Here is a 22,623-nt window from a genome sequence, read left to right as displayed (position 1 = left end):
TTTGTCCACCTGCTCGCGGGTAACCGCGCCCCGCGGCGCTCTCTGTTTGTGAGGACTTTTTCTCGGAAAAAAATCCCCTCTCTCTCTGTACATATATATTTATATTTTTTCCCCTCCTCTCAAGAATGAGATATTCTGCTTGTGATTTGGCTCCCCCACACGGCCTGGCAGTGCTCCTCTAGGCACTGCACTGTAAAAGCTCCTTGCAGTTCTGGATCCACCCACATAAACAGGCTTAAATGTTTATACCGAAGGTGACTGGAAATGAATGTTACCCTGGTTCCCGTAGGTTACTGTTTCAAAATGTTATTGTGTCTTTTTAAATTGTGAGGATGAGGGCTGAAAACACGGGGGTGTGTATAAATACATGTGCCCACCTGTATAAACACACGCTGTGCTCCACGTACCTGCGGCCCTTGACAAATGCAGGTGCTTCTTGTGAATCTTAACACATATTTCTGCTTTGTTTTAAGTTCCTGGCAGTGAGCAAAGAAATAACACGATGTTTCCTTCCTACAGGTTGGAAAAGGATCCCTTGGTTGTCCCTTAGGGCAAATCCTTCACCCAAGGGTCACGGTACCCCTCTGCCAGAGCAGAAAAACAGGTTTTTAGGGTACAAATCAGCAAATGGAGGCAGTACCAGGTTTGCAAGAGACACCACAGTGTGTTGCGCTGTTAAACAGAAAACAACAGGCACCACAGATGCTTCCAATAATTCCAGTTTTGAGTCAATTTTCCCTCCTTTGTCTTAAAGAGCTTTTGATGTGCAGTCACAATATTGTCTCTCTCTCTGTTTTTAATAATTTTATATTACCTCAGCAATATAACTGTCCTGAAATATACTGAACTTTAATCTTGGGGAGATCAAACAGGAAGAAATATGATGGGATAGAGAGTGACTGCCGTGGGGAGGGCAGTGCCCTCCTCCCCTGTAAAAGAAAGCCCGCGGCCAGATAAAAATTGTTTCTGGGATTCCAGGAACATCCTGGTGTGGAAGGGGGAGGTTTGCAGGCTCGAGGAGTCAGCTAAGGGCCAGGGAAACGTAGCCCTGGGAGGTGCAGCCGAGAGGAAGGAGAGGCGTGGGATGAGGAGGTGGTTGGTGTGACCACTCGAGAGCCAGCGTCCTCAGCCATTCTCGGTTTAGGCCCTTCTATGAGTTTTTTGTGTATTTTATTTTATTTTATTTTATTTTATTTTTTTTATTTTTTTTTATTTTTTGTTTTTGCTTACTTTAGCACTTTGGAACTCAAGCCAGTTTAATCTCTCAGGAACGAGTGTGTGACCATGTCTCGTATTGCAGGACTGAGAACCTGCTTTGTAACAAGTCCTGTACATGTACCGGAGCTGCAAGAGAACTTGTGCTGCAAGGCACACGTTTCTCATAGGTACACACTGACGCACCAGGGTMTCACCAATGTCATTAAACTCTCCAGAAAGTTAAAAGAAAAAAGCCTGATTCAAACACTACTAACATAAATTTAAAGACACTCATGGCTCTCAGTTTTATACCAAGACATAAGGAACAATGAAAAGATTGCTTTACAAGATTGGCTTTTCTGTGGGATTACCATCCTTGTTGTATGTGGGCAGCCCTCTTTTCACTATCTGCAGCTCTATCCTCTTCATGATTTCCTAATTAAAACACATGATTTATAACCAGTTATGGTATGTTTGTACGTTGAAGGGGAGATATTGACGTGGCAGCTACATTAGTGCTTTCCTGCACCCAGCACCTGGTATGACAGGGGCTGGCAGGAAAGAGGGCAGCTTAACCCCTTCAGCCCCTTCCCATTAGCAGGAGTCTGTGGGACATTCCTGGCCATGTCGCTCCCATCACTCTATCCGGAGCTCTGCCTGGTCCGTCTTGAACAACCACGGCCTAACAACATGAGACAAAAGAAACTGGGTGTCCTTTGGTCAAATGACTTGGTTTTGTGAGGAGGCAAAGACAACTTTAAGACATCTCTGAAAGAACGAATGCTGTCAAAAAGCCAAATACCTTTTGATAAATACAGAAACTGTAGCCAAAAGGAATTGAAGGGGCTCATTCCACAGAACAGAGTCCATGGCGAACAGCATGTGTTTGTACTTGAGACAGTTTTTGTATTACCTGACTGACTGTCAGGAGTGTTTTGAGTTAGGTGGAGGTTTTAAAGTTCTCCCGGTGAATGTAGGTTACAGAACAGCATGGGAACAAGCGCGTGATAGCATCCTGCCAAGCCTGCACACTGCTTGGATATCGTTACTCAGGCAAAGCAAATAATGGAATCCTTTTAGACCATTTCTCATGTTCTGGATAAACATACACTGGTATTTCAGAGTTTTCCAGCCCAAGTTTCTGCACGAGTAGTTAGTTCTCTGCTTTACCTTCTGCTTTCAATCCGGAGAACGCACAATCCCACTCTAAGCACTCCTTTGTGGGAACAAAGGATACAGATCTCCGTTTCGGTCTCTGCATTTTGGTCTTTAAATCAGCAAATATTTATTCTCTTTTGTGCAAATGTAAGCTAACCTGGAGAGAATGAGATTCTCCAGGTTGAAGACTTGCTAAACACTGTTTATTCAGTTTTACTTGCAAACCTCTAGAGCTTCTCCAGCAGATATTGCATTTCCAACAGTCTTGGCTGTTGTGTCTCTGAAGAAAGACGATACGATGACTCTAGTATCCAGTGCTAGGAATGTGAAAGTTCCTTTGTATTTTATTTGTCATGAAAATAACATTCATCTGTATGTCTGCGTTCCCACCTGAGGAGTAATTTCTTAATTTTTGGCAACATTTATTTTCCACACTAATTGGTTCTTAGAAGTCTTTTTTTCTCCTTTGAATTGCTCCCTCATGAATTCCTGCTTCTCTGCTTTAACATTTGTTCCCTGATCGCCATTTCAGCCTCCAAGCTCCCAAACTTCCTTTGCTGGGAGGGGAGGAAGGCAGCGCTGCTCTTACTCCCAACATTGCGAGTCTATTTTAACCTTCAGTTTGCAGCCGGCTTGAAAACCAAGGAAAACTAAACAGAACCGAGCGTGTTTGCACTGCAGCTCCCTTTTGAGCATAAACCCGCAAACCGTGTCAGACCCTGACTCACAAGCATTGCTGCTCCGTGGGGTTTCCCTTGTTTTCCTGCCGGGTGATTGAAGCACCGGTGTCCGGAGCTGAGTCCCTGCGTGGGACGGCAGGGCCCTGCGTGCGGGGTTCATCCCTGCTGCCGCCCGGGGGTACCCGGGTGCCCCCCGCTTGTCTTCACTGCTTGAACTGCCTTATGGCATCAACAGGTTCTGCTCCAACGCGGCTCGCAGGCACCACTATCCCTGGCCCTGCCATCCTGCAGAGACTGCCCATCCATATGTCCCGTGATAGGTGTTTTGCCATGAACATGTAATTTTGCTGTGTGAAAAGGTACTTTCAGCTTTTTCATACACTCATTCAGTGAGGGCTGGTGCTTGAAAGTGAACAGCAGATATCCTGCTATCATTGATCTTCGTAGCTTGATACCCTGTTCAGCCACATTTTTGCATTGCCATTTATGTCTCAATCATGGTGCAAAGATTTCTCCATTGACTTTATTTACAGCATGTTATTTACTGAAGATTTTCCAATAACTGCCTAATGTAAGGACCACAAACTGCATTGACTGCATATGGTTTCTTTTTTTCTGAAACCAGATACGTATAAAGTGGTTCCCTGACTTTGAATCGGCACTGATGAAATTTCAAGCCCATAATGGTATAGGCTAAAAGAAACCTGCTAATAAATATCTGGTTGAAAAAAAAAAAAAAAAGGTTTCTTTTCTCCTGGATGCTGCTGAAACGCCTGCACAAACCAATACTCATTAAGCCTCAGTGCATTACCCTGACGTTACTTGTCTTCAACTATTACTGCCAAAGCTCTCATGCCTCATTCAGGTGTATCAGGAGTATTTCAGCAGATATTCCCTACCTGAGCGGCAGGACAAGCTTTTTTCTTGTTGTTAGACTATTTTTTTTTGGTTAAATATGATACTTTTCAAATATCTCATACCATGATGGAGGAAATACTGTTATACTTATGTTAAAACAATGTTTTAATAAACAGCAGCATAAAATAATCAGTGTTTAATATCGTCTCTGGCACGTGAAATACAAAAATGCACATACCTTAATTATAAAATAGCCTTTGTTATTACATTTTCATGCTCGCCTAATTGAAATGCCCATAATTAATAAATCAATCATCAAGTAATACAGTGATTAAACGCATGCAGTGAAAACAAAGAAAAATATTTGGATAAGGTAGTGGCTGAATATCACCATAATATATTTCAAGAACATCTACATCAGGTTAAAAATAAAAAGAAACAGACCAAGATATAAAATGCAGAGATGTATTTTCACTTCTGCTGTACAAAACATCATCACACTTTTGTGCAAAAGGATAAAAATAAAGTCATATTATACAACATTGTCAACTGAGCAAAGACCGTTTTCATTCTGTGTACAGTAAAAAACACTATTCAGTACAAAAAAGTTTTTGAGAAACTGTCATGTACACAGTACTTTTGTAAATCATTAAAGTGGTTTCAAATGAATCATCTAGATTGCTTATACCTGAATGAATTTTAGCAATAATACAAATGTCGCATTTCTAAAGTTAACACTAATTCACATTATTTGAGCTGATAGCCAAAATCGCTATCAATGAATTTGCTGCCTTATGGAATGTGAGTTTCCCTTTTTTTCAGGGTTACTGGAGTCATAATCACTGAAATTATATATTGATCTGCAACAATAAATATTCCTGGGAAAGCTGATTGTCATATATAAAATTGTGGTTTGGAGCCTTTCCATTAAACAGTTGCATAGCAACAAAAGGATATAAAATTTCTGCTTTAGCTACCCATAAAAATTATGAAATGTTAACTAAGTTGATTCAGGTTCTGAAATTAAAATATTTTAATTTCATTTCCTTTAAGGCATCTCTTTACAACTCCAGCTACCTTTAGCAAACAATAGTAGATGATTTTTGCAGAATGCAAGAAGATAACTCAAGCTATTATGCTGTAATATAAAATGACTTCTTTGGTCTGAATCTGCACTCAGATTCCCAACTTAATGAAAGACCAAAATCCTACCTGAAGCAATTTATCCAGCTCTCAGATCACATATTTGAAACATAATCCGTGACTGCAAAATTTACAGACATCTTAACTAGCTATTGGAACTGAAATTGCACACCCAGTAGATCTCTGAATATTTGCATCTCCTAAAAAAAGAGACAAATATTAAAATACGTCTTCAGTATAAAAAGCTTCYGTGATTCAAACCACATCAGAGGTCTAGAAAGCTGTGAAAAAGCATAGGATAAAATGTTTTTATTAGAAGAAAAATCCCCCTTCCCCCTTTTTGAATTGTTGGTGCTACYGAAAGAAAGAGCGCGCCTGTTCACAGCGCTGCGCATTCCTACCACAAGGAGTTTCTGGTTGAGTCTGCCCATCCTGTTCAGCAGTTAAACTTCACAGAAGATACTTGTTGCAACGTCTGTTAAACAACCAGAAGGATCTTTAATAAAATATTTGAATATAAATCTTTTCTATGACGTTCTGGTTTGTATCGTAAATAGTTATATTTACAAAGGCCTCACTTATTTACAATTCAGCTGAAATCATAGATTCGTTAGGTCCATGGATGCTGGCATCTCCCAATAGGGACGGCTGCTTCGAGTCAATTTTGTAGGGTTTTTGAGTTTTGTTTCCAAAAACTGTTATACCAATCCCGGCCGGATGGCTGGGGATGGACATATGGGATAGCAAGGGAATATTGGCTTCCTGGTTGGATCCTGACGACGGCAGACTGGTGACGTGGCCCGTGCTGGTGGACCCGCTGGCACTGCTCGGCGAGCGGCTCTTTGGCGGGGGGCAGTGCTGGATCACCCGCGGCGGGCCTGGAGCGGGGTAGTGGGCAGCCGGGAAAGCAGCGTATCCCGGCGGAATCGGGTAGCCGTTGATGGGGATGTAGCGCTGATTTTGAGGCATGGGCGGCCCAATGAAGCCGGCGATTTGCCCCTGTGGCATTCCCTGTGCTGGAAACATGTAGTTGGGGTACCTGGGGTTGCTGAGGTTGCTGACCGGACTGGCGCTGAGCGACGTCGTTTGAGTGGTGGCGTTGCCGCCGGACGGCGTCGTGGAGCTCGTGTGGCTGGAAAGGCCCTCCCAGGAGCGCAGCCTGGCATGGATTTCCTTAAAGCGCGGCCTCCGCGACGGCAGGTCGTGCCAGCACTCCGTCATCAGGCTGTACATGCGGGGGGGACAGTCCTCAGAGCAGGGCAGCAGCTGCCTTTTCCTGATCATCTCTATGACTTCCTGATTACTAAATCCGTAATACGGTTGAAGGCCAAAGCTGAATATCTCCCACAAAACGACTCCAAATGACCAGATATCTGAGTCAGAAGAGAACTTGCCGTACATAATGGCCTCCGGTGGCATCCAGCGAATTGGCAGGAGGGATTTGTTCGGAACTCTGTAATAATCTGCGGAGTAGATTTCTCTCGAGAGTCCAAGGTCTGAAATTTTCACGTGAAGTTGTTCCCCAATTAAAATGTTACGAGCAGCAAGATCTTTATGGACAAAGAAATGACTCGATAGGTACTCCATCCCGGCTGCAATCTGGACTGCAATATGCAGGAAATCCCCGTGGTCCAGGCTGGATTTCACRGTCCCGTCCTCATCGCTGCTACAGCCCACGTCGGAATGCGGCGATCGCATGATGAGGAATTCGTGGAGGTCCCCTTGGTTCATGTACTCAAACAGCATGCAGACAGGCTGCTCCTGGGTCACCACGCCGAGGAGGCAAACGATGTTGGGGTGGTGGAGCTCGGCCATGAGCGATGCTTCCTGCTGGAACTCGGCCCACTGCTGCGGGTTGTTGAAGTCCTTCAGCGTCTTGATGGCCACAAGCTGAGCGTGATCCATGCCGGGAAGGTAGAGGTGGCCCTTGTAGATTTTGCCAAACGTGCACTCACCCAGTTCTTCCATGAAACGAACGGCAGACAGAGGCAGCTCCTTCGCCTTGCTCTGTTAGAGAAATGAAACAAGAAGACATCAGGAACGCCTGAAAATGTGTTTTTAAGGAAGAGATCCTTTTTGCACAGAAACTTGAGAATCTGCAGCTTATTGCAGCACTAAATGCTCTCCAAAGGGAAGATGCTGAGGTGTGAAATGAAAGGGGAGGAGCTTCCTCCCCGCTGGGCAGCATCCACCTCCTCAGGCCCACGACGCAGCCGGCGGGCTGCAGAAAATCCCTTTTCCTCCTTCTCCCGCCCTGCCCCACACGGACTCAGTGCCATGGGGGTGAGGGTCCTGCCGAGGCYGGACGGCGGGTGCGGGAGCTGCCTGCGCTGCACTCGAGCACTTACACACTTCAAACCGAATCCCACTGGTTTCAGGAATTGAGGCAATTCACATACTTCAAGCTAAGTACATGCTCAAGTGTTCCTGGGCCAGGGCCTAACGGAAAATAACAATAATAGAAAAATGTCCTTGTGGCCACTTCTTCCTTGGCTTTTCCTTTAAGCCTCCTGGGTCCAATAGATTATTTCTGTTCACTCTTGACTGAATATTCAGTCCTCAAACACACAGAACAGAATCACAGGAAAAAATAGGAGCTCTTGGGCAAAGGAAGAGGGCTCCGTTTTTCCAAACTGTTGGCATTTTGGGTGCCTTCACTCACTCTTGGGCCATAAAGAAGCTGTGTTATTTCAGACATTAACTTTCACCCGTGCCTTAACACCTCCACCCCAAACCACTCATTTAGGGTCCTCACTATGGCCATAGGGAGCAATTAAAGGGTAATGACTTTTGAATTCACATGTAGTAAAACAGCATAAACTTTAGCGTTTGCCTTCCTGCAGTATTGTAATTACAGCTTTGCAGGGGAAATATAAGAACTGACTTTAAAAAAATCATTACAAAGCGGCATCTTGGAATAAATGAATTCTAATTGTATTGACCACTTACAATTTTCAGATAAATGCTGCTTAAATAGTCATCATCATCATCATCAAGACACTTAAGCAAGCGGGCAGTAGACTCTACGGTGATGGCAGGAAATTAGCTATATTGTTGAGGAACAGATGGTTTACATTACCCAAATCCTTTAGGCTAAAACTTGTTTAGGTCTGGCATATTGTAAATTATATTTTAGTAATGAAAGTGAAATGACCTCGCACTGACCTCAGGCAGGGTTCGTCTGTTTGAACCAACAGAGTGGAAAACTATGAAAGAAAATGAAGTCATAAAGTTTTGGCAGGAAAGGCTCATTTCAAGTTAAGCGGCCATAAATCTGCTTAGTTTCTGTTTGACAAGTATTTGTCATACACTGGTGTACGAAATGTAAAGAAGTGTAAAATACATAGGAGGCAGCAGGCCAAAGTAAACCGAGTACAAAGGGAGAGCAGCCCGGGGAAGCCCACCGGCCCCATCGCCGCATCCCTCCCTCCATTAGGTGAGTGACAAGACGAGCTTAGTTTATTATATTCTTTGAGGCAATTAAAAGCCCTTAAAACTGGAGCAGGCTTTGGGATGAAACGCTAACGTTTTTATTTGCAGAGCAAACACCCATCGGCCTCGGTGTGAGCCTGAAGTCAAGGACTGGTTTTACCCAGAGTTGACATCCGCGCTGGGGACGGCCTTTAAAAATGGGATTCTACTTCCTTTCCTTCAAAACTGTGTTTGAAAGAGAATCCAAACAGTTGACACAGGGAGCACTGGGCTTCCTCGTAGGAAAATACAGAATGAGCATAAATAAAATGGAAAGATTTTTGCAGTACATGGCTTTGAACGTGAAAAGGAAACAGCGTGGCCTGTTTTTGCAAACATGGCTTTGCTGTGCGCAGAAGGCATCGGGGTGTCAGGACCCCGGGTGAAAACTGTGACCTCCTTCCGACAGGCCACCATTCCCCGTCCTCAGCTGAGCCAGGATTTTGCCCCATGGCAGAAAGGGACCAGGAAGCAAATCCAAATTTATCAGCACACTCAGGGGAGGTTGGAGGCAAGATTTCATTCGGGTATTTATTTAACTGAAGGGGTTTTGCCCTATAATCTGCATTTGGGTATTAAGCCCGTGATTATTAGTGAATAATGCTTTCAACTGCTCTAAGCTGTATGTRAAGGTGGAAATTAATAACTTTATAGGAAAAGAAACGAGCTACATTTCCAGGTTTGGCAGGTGGGACGCTGCGGATTTAGGGAATATCAAAGGACCAAAGTCTGCCCAGGGACCCTGGACGGACAGAGAGCACCACGTTGTGCTGGCACCACGGACGGCAGCCCTGACAGCAGCACCCCGTGCATGCACCCTGAGATAACAGCCTGGTGGATCCTGGGGTTCACGGGCTGCCTTTTTATAATGTCCCTGGTGCATTTTGCATCACGAACAGGCAAAAGCAGCCCTGTGATTTCCAGCACCACCACACTGTGGCTTTACTTTTATTGCTAACTTAAAAAGGGTCTTTTACGCTTTTCCCTGCAACAACGTGTGGTGCCCGTGCCTGCAAATTCAAGCACTTCGGGCTCCTTAAGTGATTTTCCCTAATCAGCAACAACTATTTCTTTAAAAGCTATTTCTATACACTTGACACTTGAGAGCGAGCAATCGCTGCATCCTATTGCTGCTTTATTGACCTTAAAAAAGAAAGCTATTCCTGGCCTTGTTCAGGGATGGCCACAGGCCCTAAAGCACAAGTGAACCCTTCCCTGAGCAGCATTCCCAAGGAATGCCAGAGGCAGCGATATTTGAAGCGGCAAAGCCTGTCGTCCACGTCCTCCAGACCTCACAAAGTAACGATCTGGATTCCTTTTGCTATTTGCTAGCAGAAATAACGGCTCCTCTAAAATCACTTCCGATTCTGCAGATACCACAGCCTGCCCAGCTTCGGCTGCAGTTCTCTATGGTGATTTTCACTCTGAAATGCTTCGAGAGAGCAGTCTCCATCAAGTTGAAAACAAGCCTCGTTTCCACTTGTTGTGGAAAACAGGGTGATTAAATCATGTTTCCGGGAGCTTTGTTTGCCTGTAGGTGGCAGAACGGACCGGGAGCCCCCAAGGAGCTGAGGTCTGCAGGCCGGCTGGGCTCAAGGGGATCATGCACAAGATGCTACCAGCCTCGGAAGGGCCACAGCAGCGCGTGGCCGTGGGTGCCCGGGCGCTTGGGCTCGTCCTGGCAGTGTCCGTGYGGCGCCAGTGCGGGCAACGCTGAGCAAACCCAGCACTAACCTCTCCAGAGCGATCCAGGCTGAGGAAACACAACATGAGACCCCAGCAGAGCATGCAGAAGCTCTCTGAGAAAACGCAGCCTCGCATCTTTTCCCACACATCCAACTGCCGCCAAGCCTCCAAGGAAGAAAAGCAACTGTGCAGCCCAACAGTAGGTGCCTTTCTCCCCAGATCCCCCAGCTCCGCTTTCCCGGGCTACGGGAACATGTAGTGCAGGACACGGGCCCCACGCTGGCCGCGTTCTCCAGGGACCCCCGGTGCAGGGAGGCAGCGCGGAGCGGCGCGCTCACCTTGGGCTTGTAGGCGTTGAGCATGGACATCTCCACGTTTTGTCCCCGCACGTGCTTGGGCTGCCGCTGCACGGGCGGCGAGGACGCCTTCTGGTTATTGCGGCAGATGCAGATGAAGAAGAAGAGCARGGCTATGGCCAGCGGGATAGTTACGCTTGGCACCAGGATATACAGGATTTCCATTTTGTTCTTTTCCTTGGAGTCCTTAGAATCTGATTCCGGAAGAAAAGGAGGGAAAGGAAAATGAGCAGAATGAAAACAAAAAACCAATGCATACAGTAGTCCTTAAAGAATTGCCTTAAAGAACTTGCAATTTCTATATACAAAGCACKTTGGGGTTTATTGCCAGCAGGAGCCCAGGGGCAGCAGAAAGGCTGAGGGCAGAGTTAACTGGGAGGGGCAGGAGCCGAAGGATTAAGGACTCCAGAGCGGGAGAGGTGGGAGAACACATGAGAAATGTGAGGAAATCCAGGGAAACGGCACGAAACAGAGATGACAGTTCTGGCAGCAGGRTCAAAAATGATGCTGATAAAACTCAGAGAGGGACTAGCAGTGCTACTTATCATGGAAAGCCAGGAAAAAAGGGTTTAAACAGACCAAATTCAGAGCAAAGTTTAGCACAATCTTTAAAAGAAAAGCACTCACACCCGGAGGGCCTGGTCTTAAGGGGTTTACCGGGCTAATGGAAGATGCCTCCCCTCTGCCAGCCTTTACTAACAACTGGCATCCTGGCACGATTGTCCTTGGCAAATGGGACATAGTCCTGGGAGCTGAACGGGAAGYTAGAGCACGGGTGGAAAAAAAAAAAGTCTTGGAAGAGGTCTCAGGAAGCGGAGARCAGTGGATATCTTGTGTGAACATTCCTGAGATTAGAGCAGGCATGGATGCAAACACGAGCTACGGGAACATGGAAGATCTCCTTGACCTGCAGGTCTGAGCTCTAGCCCAGCTGTCTGCAAGAAGATGGTCAATGTCTGTGGCAGGATCAGGCTTAGTTGATTCTGGTGAACAGAGATTCTTTTATTGTTCCTACAGGGTCATTTGGGTTGGTTTGTCTGTGTTTTCCAAGCTGGATTCGTAGAGTGCTTAATGGCCCACACAGACATGGCTCATGCTCTTAATTAAACAYGAACTTGATCTGAAGCTTGGGCTTGTTTCAGGTTGTGACAGAGGCAAAGTTCAGACATTTCTGGATGTCCCTTTGCATGAAGCCTCTCCTCTTACGGGCTCGCGCTGTCCCTGGGCTCRCCCACGTGCTCTTTTTGGACCCTTTGCTTTGGATCAAGCTGCGCCAGCCGTGTTTTAACTGAGCAGAGGGGAGGCCTCAAGCTGCTCCCTGTTTTACCTCTTCCCACATCCAGGACAACAGCTCTGTATGCAGGTGTTGAACCTACTGCAGCTCCTGAGACAACTGCAAGACCCTGATGAAGGAAGAGGGCATCAAGGGGAGGCAGAGAGAGACCTGGGTGCTACTTCATCACCTGAGCTATTCTGAGCAAATGGGGTTATTACCAGTATTAATTAGCAGCCCCTGCCAATATGGCTCATTAGGTTAATAGGTTTCTTGGGAGCTATCCCAATTAAAACCATTTCCCAGCGAGGCGGGATGTACAACGCTTGTTACCGAGAGCCTCAAATGGCTCTTTCAGCTAGTGCACAAGCAGCAGAAAGCGAGTCCCACGTGGTGGCTTGGTTTTAATATGCAGATTAGCATTTAACAATTAAATTCCTGCTCACCTGATATAGCTCCGTTTGGCTGCATTTACAATAACAGTGCCATATAACGGCACAGTGGGTACAGTTTAATGCAGTGCAGAGAGGTAATTAAAATCCTTGTCAGGAATTCTTCAAGCCAGCCAACCTCATTTATTTTCTAGCAAATTGTCCAAATCGCAGCCTTTTGCAACGTGCCCCAAAGCGCCCACCTTTCAGCTACTTCTGATCAAAAGACAGAACTGGTGCTAGGAGCTCAGCCCCCTTCCAGGAGCTCCCCCACCCCAATTCCCAGTTATCCCAGGTGGGAAGGAAAAAGAGGGGAAATGCAGAAGGTGCATGGGATCAGCCAAGGGGCCTAAAGCCACTGCACAGTCCTATAGGCAGCTGCTTATATCCAGATTTTGGTATAAGGCTTGCAAAAGACCTCCCTCCATACATACATGATATATTTATGTATTTATACAAGCATAATCTTACTCCTTTTCTTTGGCAGTCTATCACTATCTCAAGAAAAATAATGCTATACACACTGGGAAAATAGGAAAAGAGCTACAGACTTCTAACAGGCATATATGAATTTTAGTGTGGGTTTGAGAGCCATACTATATAGCCCAGATTATCTGTGCTTCCTCCTCTTTCAGTAAGAACATAATGTAGATCCCTTTTGGCACCCATGGGAATCTTTCCATTAATTGACCAAGACTTTGGAGCGGGCTCAGACCACGTCTGACTAAAGTAAGTTCACAGCCATAACCAGAAATAATTTAATTTGGTTCTGGCAGTAACATCAAAATGCATCTTCTTCCTGGGAAAGGTTACTGGGACAACTTGAAGTTTCATATGGAAGTTTCTCCTGAGAATTTCCAGAACATTTCTAGGGGAATTTCTGACATGTCCATGGAAATAGCTGTACGTTTCCTTGGCATGCTAGCAATATTGTTATTTTTTAAAGCAAGTCAGGCAATTAGGAACCATTTATTCAGGTCTTCCACCACTTCCCCCACATCTCAGAAGCAGAGAGTGAAAACAGGAGCTGAATCCCAATTACTGCTCAGTTTGCGAAACCAAAATCCGGCGAGGGTGGTTCTGTAAACCCAATGCTAAAATATAGCTGGAGAGATTTGGCAGGACTTGGAGATTTTTTAAAATAAGGCCTAAGCTACATTAAGTGAGGTTTGCATGTATTGAAATGGCTAAAGTTTTCACATAAAGTAAGACGGAGGATGTTTTGTAACTGCTTGGTGGACCAGTGTCAAGAKGGCAGATTGGGGATCCCCTGTTTCATTCCCCCTTTTTCTTCCCGTGCGAAAGCAGCGCCCCATTTTCCCCTGAAAAGGGGCCGTTCGAGGCCGGTAGTTACCGCACGCCGGGACGTCGCAGAGCTCGGACTTGAAGTTCTCGTCCAGGGTGAAGCACCAAGGGGCCTCCTTCTGCCCGCCGGGGTTGCGGCAGTACGAGTGGCCCCCGTTGAGCTCGGGGTAGCGCACGGCCGTGAAGGTGTGCGCGTGGGGGTACTGCGACACCCACGGCTGGCACTGCCGCCCCGAGCGCGTCACGCTCACCGTGCCCCGGTAGTCCACGCCGGTGCTGTTGTAGCACTTGTGATCTGCAGAAATGGAAAGGTTTTGGCAAGCGATCTTGCAGAAACGGAGTGAAGGCAACGGGGGACGGTGGCAGGATGGAGCGTTCCCGGCCTCGCCAGCCGCCGCGGCTGTCACGGAGCCAGCACGGGAGCGCGGGCGGCCCGTCTGCCGCGGCCGGAGCRCAGCGCCTGCTTTGCGCTTGCATTCCTGGCGGGATTTAAAGCTTATGGGCTGTAATGAAAACAGCTTATGCTGAGCATTTTTAATAAAAGATGCACAAAAGGAGTCAAAGCGGCAGGGGGAAGCGGCGTGGCGTGCAGGAGCAGGAGGGTTTGCAGGGGACGCGTTGGCTCTCCGCATGCTCCGGTGCACGAGGGACTGGGCTGCCCAGGCACAGAGAAGCTGGGGCGATGCCATAATCAGCCCTACTGTGCAGGGCCAGGACAGACCCAGATCCCATGGACTTTGCTGGTCGGAATTCCCAAACTGCACCTGCTGTCCTGGCAAGGGTATCAGGCTGAAGAGCACCTGGAGGCTGCACTGAAGCCACCACATTTCCCAAGACTGGTAAGTTTAAGGAGAAATCAGGGTTTCCTCTGCAGTATTGATTTCAGAAGGGCTGAGGCCAGGTTCACCATTCGATAAGTGTTTCTGAATTCCTATTCTCCCAGGACTCATGGCACAAAATGTTTTCACTTACTTTTATTTATAGGATCCGCCATGGGAATTCCAATCCGGATACAATTTACAGCCTCCGGGCTGTCTGGCTGGGGAAGATCCTCGCAGTTGGGCAGCTTTAATCTCATCAGAATCATGGGATTCGATCTTGCGAAAATATACTCGGTCTGGCACAGGACGTTCTCCAGGATCTCACACTCGTCGCGGCACAGGTCGCGCGGCTTGGGGGCGGCCGACGTCTCGTCGCAGTAGGGGAAGGCGTAATGGCACAGCGAGGGAATGGCAAACTGGGAGCACTTATCCGACAAATGGCTGGAGGTGCCAATCATGGTGAAGGCAGCTGGAAAAGGCACAAAAGGGGGTTATGAAACCTGGGGGGAATTTTATTCCTGTGTTCTCACCTTCATGGCACAACCCTTACTTCCCTTTGGGTATTGAACTTGCCTTTTGGAAACAGAGAGCCCTGTTGCATTAAAATAACAATGCTGATTCCATGGACAGAACAGCATTCACTCGTTCTTTTCGCACTGGATTAATGTTAAGCATGTTACCAAACCCTGAAACCTAACTGCACACTTCTTTTCCAAAATAATTTCTAGTGGTTTACAAAATCTCACAGCACTTGTATGCCCTAAGTCCTACAGATAAGAGTAAAGGTCTCCACAGGCTCTAGAAGGACAAAATCTTGGGGAAATACCCTACTACTTCTCCAAATAAATGGTGTAGACTTGTGAACTACTGTTGTACAAACATCACGGGTCTCGCCTGAGGGCAATTCCAAAGGTTTTGTAGCAGTCCTGACAACATCTCTGAAGTGTAGGAAGGAGGAAGAGAAGGTCAGCGTATATGGAAAGACTGATAAAGCATCCCTATGCTGATGCTCGTTTCTGTGGGCTCCTTTCCAACCCTGAAGGCAATTGCCACCTGCTGATTTACTTCCACAGCTTCTTCCAGCACCTAGGGCTCTTCAGCACCACCTTGACCACAGACTAATCGACCAAGGTTGGCCTTTTTCACATCTAATTCCTGCTTGATGAAGAGCACAGGGCAGCCTTGCAGAGCCGCTCATCTGAGTTGTCCCTTCTCCTTGGAACCCCCCTTAGCTCCTCATTGGGAAGGGAGCGAGCAGGGACACGAGGCCTGCTTGGATCTGACTGCTTCGTTGGCCGACAGCGCATGGAGCAGCCCCGTGTTCCCAACGCTGGCCGCTCTCTGCAACAAGAAGGCAAGAAGGGCAAGAAGGAAAGGCCGTTTCTCACCCACCTGTGATCTGATTTTCAATTTCCCCTTGCATGTGCAGCGACTCCATGTATATGGTTCGATTGCCGATGAACCTTGCGCAGGCGATGCCTCTGTAGGGCTGGCAAAACCCGTCCTCTTCATACTCGTCCCTGCAAGCAACCACACGCACCGGAGGGTGAAACACTCAACAAGCAGCGTCCCCGCGGGAAGAGCAAGCATAAACCACATGGAAAATGGCATTTATATTTATTTAAAGCAGCTAAGGCACTTCTCTTCCTGCTTCCCAACCAAACTTGAACTTTAATAGCAATAAACAGAGCCGCAAGAGTCACACGGGCAGAGACAGAATTAAAAGTGTGTATTAAAAATCACACCCCTCCCACYGCTGATACCCTTAAAATAGGAAATGTTTCTTCAGTACTTTGCGAGTGTGGTAACAGCTATTCCTAAGGCAGAACCAAAGCTAAAACAGGAGTTAAATGGACACATTTCTTTCATTAGGTGCTTTGTTTTATACACTATAGGAGACATTTAATACATAAATCCAGATGTTAAAATATTTGCCAATATTCTTCAAACAAAGCAAAGAAAGGAAATTACCAAACCTCTGAACACCAGAGCCGGCACTGCTTATTTTGAACAGATAATCAGCACTAACTGCTGGCACATAACGCGGTTCATTTTCCGCGTGTTGGAGGATGGGTTTGTGCTCCTGATCGCTGACACGTGCCCCCGATGGCACAAGTCACCCGCCTGCTTCCCTGCTTGGAGAATCCACCTGGGGAGAGGATACTGGGAAGAGCTGCACACCTGGGTGGGGGCCTCGCAAAGAAACACTGGCTCAAGTCTTAAGTTTTACTAATTATTTAATATTTAATAATTTACTAATTGTTTAATATTTAATGATTTACCAATTATGGGCCCCTAAAACACTACTGGAACCCTCTCTGAGTATGCTGATATCTGGGTAGGCAAGGTGTTGCTTTCTTCAACTGCTTTTTTGGACCAGGCAATCTTGCAAAATTCATCCTCCCCTAGGCGCTGAAAGCCTAAGAGCGGAATCGAACTACGCTGTTAATAGCGAAAAATCAGAGCTTTTTTAATCAACCCTGCCATTAAGTTTAACAAAGGACACTGTCATCCCTCCTGAAGGCTTGGCAGGGAGCGGGTGCTTGGAAATGCAAATGGCAGCGCGGCCCTTTGAAGGGCTCCGCATTGTGCGGCCTCGGAGCGGGAACGGTGCTGGGAGCCGCTCCGGCCGCGGGCGCCACGCAGGGAGCGCTGACGGGATTAGGGGCCGGAGCACCGGGACCGCCTGCCAGGGAACCCCAACATCTCTCAGCAAGATGCACTCRCGCTGCACTGTTTTTCGTCTCTGGAAGCTAGAAACCATGAATTAAATAAGTAATTTATGAGCGTGAAGGCAGGGGGAGAGGGGGCAGGGAAGAGGAGCTGCCAAGATGGAAACCTCCTTCCTAAGTCATTTCAAATCAACTGAGAAATCCATGGGAAGAAGTCCAGGCTGCACTTCCCTGGATGATGTTCTCAAGATGTTTCCAGCCGCTGAAGTATGCTGAACAAGACTGCAAAAGCACAACCTTTAAACAGCGAATTCAACTCCTCATTAACCAGAGCAGCAGCAGGCTGYGAGCTCTTGGGTGACGGTTACTACCACAGGGATGCAGAGAGATGTTGACCTGAGACACGCAAACACATCCGTGTTTCCCACATGGAACTGGCTCTGGCTAAAATGCTGCTACTCTGTTGGGTTTTGAAGAAACAAAAAAAAGGAGTAACAGCTGAAACCTGAACTAAACAACACAGAGTCCACCTGGATGTCTGTTCTCCATCATTGCATCAACAATCAGTGAACATATTATCCAATAATGAACAACTTATTTTGGAGTTTAACTTCGGGGCTATAGCTAGCAGCAACTGCTCTTGAAGGCGATCAGGCGTTGCAATTTAAAAATAGGGTTAGCCAGGGAGGCCCAAACCAGGAGGAATGTGATTAACATATCAACAAGCACCTCGCACTAGGACTCACCTTTGAGCTGAAGCAGATTTAACTGAAATAGCTGCACGCGTAAGGACCAGGAATGAGTTGGGACACCAGTTCACCTTGTTGGAAACGCCCTGAGGTGCAGGATTTGGGAGATAATCTCAAAATGTGAAGATTAGACTAATGAGAGCCGTCCAGATTGCAAAGAGTCTTCCTCCAGGGGCTGAATGCTGAGAGTTGCATTCACTGAGGCAAAACATAAGATTAGTAGCTCAAATGGAGCATTGCTCTTTTGAATTGTTTTGGAATTAGCCCAACTGATGGGGCAGAAGGAAAACTCATATGAAAGGAACAGGAGTATCTGAATACGACAGAAATAACCCTGGGACAAGAGATTACTCAGTCACTTGGTCTTGGTGCTGAGAGCTGCTAAGCCGGCGTGGATGATAAAGCAGTTGGTTGTCCCAGGAAGCACTGGGCTGTTACGTTCACCTACTGCTTCTGACAGCTTGGAAGAGTCCAAAATAGCTGCTCCCACCGGTGGCAGACTTGGTTGTATCTCTGCAGCACTTTGTCGTGGTGAAGTCACTGGCACATGCCAGCCAGAAAACAGCAGGAGCCCCACGTTGCCCTCCCTCCGCTTCCAATCATCCTTCCTTGATCTCCATGTTCGGTCCAAATCCCCTCTTGCCTCTGTATCTCTAAACRGAGCTAGGCCCTCCCTGCAGCTCCCTTCCTGCCCTCTTGCTCTTTCCCATGAGATGGCTCAGGATGAACATTCCTACAYGGCGAATGCCTTCAGTTGCCTCGTCCCCCAGATCCCAGCGTTTCGGGGGCAGCAGCCAGCTCTTCGCCTAGGGCCACCTGCACCAACCAGGATGTTGTGAAGGCTCAAYGGGCTCCCAGAGGTGTCCTCCAGCTGGGGGTTTACAGAAACAACAGCAAAGCAGCCCAAAGCAGACACGTGGCCTGCCATGGAGGCCACAACAGCAAGCAGAGCTCATGCAATCATGAAACAGCTTCCCCCTGCCCTCCAGCTGGCAGGTCGGGAGGGCTGGCTTTAAAGCACGGCTCTGCGTTCCTTAGGCTCGACACTGAGATCACCAGTCCCTCTCACACAGTTCAAGCTTTACATACTTCAGATGCCTTTTGTAAGCTAATCAGCACTGCTCAAACGTGCATCTGTTCCACGGTCCTGATCCACTTCAATCCTGAGCAAAAAAGAACGGGTCCCTTGGGCTCGAGCAGGAGATGAGCCCAATTCAGCCACGACTTTGTGTTAAAACACATGGACAAGCTTCACCCCAAAGCAATGGAAGTCAGGGTAAGCACTTAGCCACTACTAACTGGGATGGACTTGTGTAAATTTTCTACCGACCTAGGGATGTGAAGAGTGAGCAGTTTAAGCCAGAGGTGGTACCCCGAGGGGAGCCCCTKGCCTGGGAGGCCGGCTGGAGCGGGTGCTATCCAGGTGCCGCCCGCCCAGGCCTGGCTTCCTGCGCCCCTTAAGCCTCGGCTGTGGTTCAGTTGCCAGCAGAGGGAAGAAAGGAAAGGGCTGGATTTTAATGACTGACAGATGATAAAGCACTGCGCTGTTTTACCATTATTTCTTTCCAAATTTGGTTTCCACTCTGTTTTCTGTTTGACTCTCTTAATATTCCTGGGCTGGCCCTGATGTTTATCTTGGAGCCTGCCCATGCCTTTTAGGTCCTGCTGAGGTTCCCCTGTGACAATACTTTTGGCTTCATGTAACATATTGCATTTTACATTTACTTCATATTCAAGTGTCCTTAAGTATTTGATTGAACAAAGAAGACAGAATTAGAGCTCTGAAGGGCATTCCCATCACCCAAGCCAAGCCAAGCCAGTGCCAGCACCAGAAAGCAAGATCAGCCATGGGCCTTCACACAGCCAAAACCTGGGAACCTTCTTTCTTTTGATTACTGAGGCTGCCTAGAAAGATCAACATCCTAACCAGGCGTCCTAACACGTCTCTTTGGATACACCTGAATACAAATGAATATAACTTCATTCCCAAAGACCAAGTCTATTACTCAGATTTTCACTACAAATTGCTCAGCAGTGGCTTGAATTTCTTCTGGATACTCAGTAGCTGCTTTACTGCAAGAGTCCCCACTCACACTAGCAAAGCAAATGCAGGACACACAGTAGGAGTCAGCAGCAGAGGGGCAGCAAGGGCCTTTACGCTCATTCTTCACTGACAACCCTCCTGCCACCACATGTTAAGTACTAAGAGAGTTTTTCATGAAAAGAAGGGGTCTGCAAGCTTGGAGCTGGAAATAATTGCAGATGCACTGCCAAGAGCCCGTCTTTCACATGTTGTTAAAGATGGCAAAGGTCTTGACACGTTTCACCTAGACGGAACCAGAAGGAGAGACCAAGTCGCAGCACAAAAAAGATTTGCAAACAACTGACAGAGAACTCACTGTCACCACTCGGGTTCATTTTCCCCTCATTAATTTTCTTCTGGTTTCTCTTAGTGATATTTATATCTGTCAACTCTGGTCACCAGCAGCTTTTCACATGCTGAGATGGTAATAAATTAATAAAATAACTCTCAACCAAAGAATGACCAGTGCAAATAACTCATGCTTTTCCTCTTTCCCTTTGCTTCTTGTTCAGGTCATCCCAGTGGCTTTGTTGGTGTTACCTGACTTCCCAGTGAGATCCTGCTCTCCTGTCTGGGATACTCTCTTCTACCCCATTTGACCTTGGGATATTAAAGAGGAAGCCATGGAAGGCATTAAAAGGAAACAGTTTGTAGCTCCACATGCAAAGTTCTTACAGAGAATAAAAGTACACATTCAAAAAAGACAAAGCAATTTCAGACTATGCAGCCACCCATCGCTAGGGCTGGCTCTGCTGCAATGAGCTCAAATGCAAGCAAGGGTGCTTCACGATGTAAAACCACTGCCATGAAGGTTATCCTGTCATGGACATCCACTCTCCATCCAGCCCACGGGGCTTTCCGGCTCTTTTCCCACACAACTTAAGTAACATCCAAATGGGTCCAAGTGCAGCAGGGCCTCATGAGACAGCAGTTACTGAAGGGTTCTTCCTTCTGGGCAATTCAGTAATGCATAAAACTCAATGCAAAATCCCTCGGTCTGTGCTGGGAATACCGGGACAGCATCTCTGCATAGCTTGCTTTATAAATGCAAACCATTTCAGCAAGACCCAGTGTAAAGGACACTTTTCAGCATGTTGCCTGTCTTTTTCCAGTCTTTTCCTAAAACACAAGACATTGTCCACATCTCAACTTTCCTAGCAAACGCCAAGGCCTAGGAGCTAAGTTTAGCAAAAGCTTTGCTATGAGACTTTAACATGAGCTCATTTAGAAGTATTTAGTAAATTAATACCAAAGCTAGACCTTGTGAGATCATGTTATATTATTACAATAACACATACTCCCAAATTGGGTGGTCACGTCTCCCATACCCTCCGGCCTTTTTTCTTTGCATTGAGGAAGGATTCATGTGAGTGCAGTGAGAAGGAAGCATAAATGCAGGATTAATTTCGATAGCTTGAGAGAAAATGGGCAAAGGAGAGATGTGGGGCAAGACCAAGTCCCCAGTGCTTTAGGTGTGCCCAGGAAAAAGGCAGGARCACAGCTCCCCCACTGCACCCATGCTCCAACACCAGCCTGTAACGATATACAGTTATGCTGATGTATGTTAAATTAGATGGCTGGATTAGCATTGCTTTGGCAACCAGCTCTGCAGTTGACACCAATATAAATAGGTGAATRTAATTAAGAGACACTGAGGCCTTAATAAGATCAGGACCAGCCTGACCCCCTGCAAAAGCTGTGCAGGAGGGTCCTAAAATGCACCGACATGTGCAAGCCCAAGGGCTTTTCCTGCAACGGAGCCGGGCTCCAAGCGAGAGCTGGCACGTGGCGGCGCGGAGCCGCCAAACCTGCTCCACCAAACCCGGCAGGGAATTCAAATGCACATCAGGATTCTTTTTTTCTTATTACATATATCAAATAAACCCTCTCTATGTGTATTAATGCTGCGTAATTTATTTTTACATTGTTAARTAAATTGCATTCGGTTCCATATTCATGTTCCAACTTTGCCCAGAATAAAATGCTAAGAGTTTATACTTGGCGGATCCCCCTTAAAGCAAACAGATGAATAATATTCTGTCATACTTTCCAAATGAGCAAAAAAACAGTCGCTAGCTTTGAAAATGGGAACATACTGGCTCTGCTTCATAACAATATTTCAGAAATGTGAGACTGCATTTTACTTTGCAAAAAGAAGAGAATTGCCCAGACTTGCATGTCACTGTGTAATTTAAGGAAAAGATCTGTGTAATATTAGCTCAGGCTCTTCTGACACCCCTTTAAAGTCACAGGGCAGCTYGGGTTGAAATGGCTCACTAGAAAAGCGCGGGCATAAAATAAAAAATTAATAGCACTGCTGCTTTGTCATCATTACATTTAGGGAGCCCCAGAGCACCCCTGCAACACCTGGCTCCTAGAAATAATCGAGAAATAACTCAAAGAGCAAATACGGCTGCCTAACGAGCTGTGCCACTTGGTATTTGCCATTGCAAATGCTCGAACCTGATGCCTCCAACCCCGATGGATAAAGTATCAGTGCGGAGCCCGCGCGGCTGGCCACAGACCCCCGCTTTGAGAGCTTAGTGCAATTAGTCTCTTCTGCAATTAATCTCTTGGCAAGGAGGGGCTGCAGCAATTACCGCACGTTCTTCCTTGCCGTCGTTAAGAAAGTTTTACGGTGTCTCCATCCAAATGACTCATTTTTGGAAAGCAAAAGCTGCCTAGAAAATCTCAGCAGCAGCATCTACGAGTCTGCCTTATACCGCGACCCAAACTAAAT

General features: G+C 46.8%; 1 protein-coding gene across 1 annotated transcript in view; it reads right to left on the bottom strand.

The window, feature by feature from the left end:
* Window positions 1–4,521: 4,521 nt before the first annotated feature.
* The window catches only part of ROR1 (receptor tyrosine kinase like orphan receptor 1), a 40,578-nt gene continuing 22,476 nt past the window's right edge, over window positions 4,522–22,623 (bottom strand). Inside the window, exons 4-8 of the mRNA XM_026037190.1 lie at window positions 15,772–15,899; window positions 14,531–14,848; window positions 13,608–13,853; window positions 10,532–10,743; window positions 4,522–7,043 (exon numbers count right to left, since the gene is read on the bottom strand). Of these exons, the coding sequence (XP_025892975.1) occupies window positions 5,619–7,043; window positions 10,532–10,743; window positions 13,608–13,853; window positions 14,531–14,848; window positions 15,772–15,899 (2,329 nt within the window). The 3' untranslated portion in view covers window positions 4,522–5,618. The remainder of the gene's footprint in view (window positions 7,044–10,531; window positions 10,744–13,607; window positions 13,854–14,530; window positions 14,849–15,771; window positions 15,900–22,623) is intronic.

This window comes from Nothoprocta perdicaria, unplaced genomic scaffold (genome assembly GCF_003342845.1).
Source record: "Nothoprocta perdicaria isolate Ctin4 unplaced genomic scaffold, notPer1 scaffold_191, whole genome shotgun sequence".
Lineage (NCBI taxonomy): Eukaryota > Metazoa > Chordata > Aves > Tinamiformes > Tinamidae > Nothoprocta > Nothoprocta perdicaria.
The sequence above is the reverse complement of the archived record's forward strand: the minus strand, read 5'-3'. Positions and strand labels throughout refer to the sequence as shown.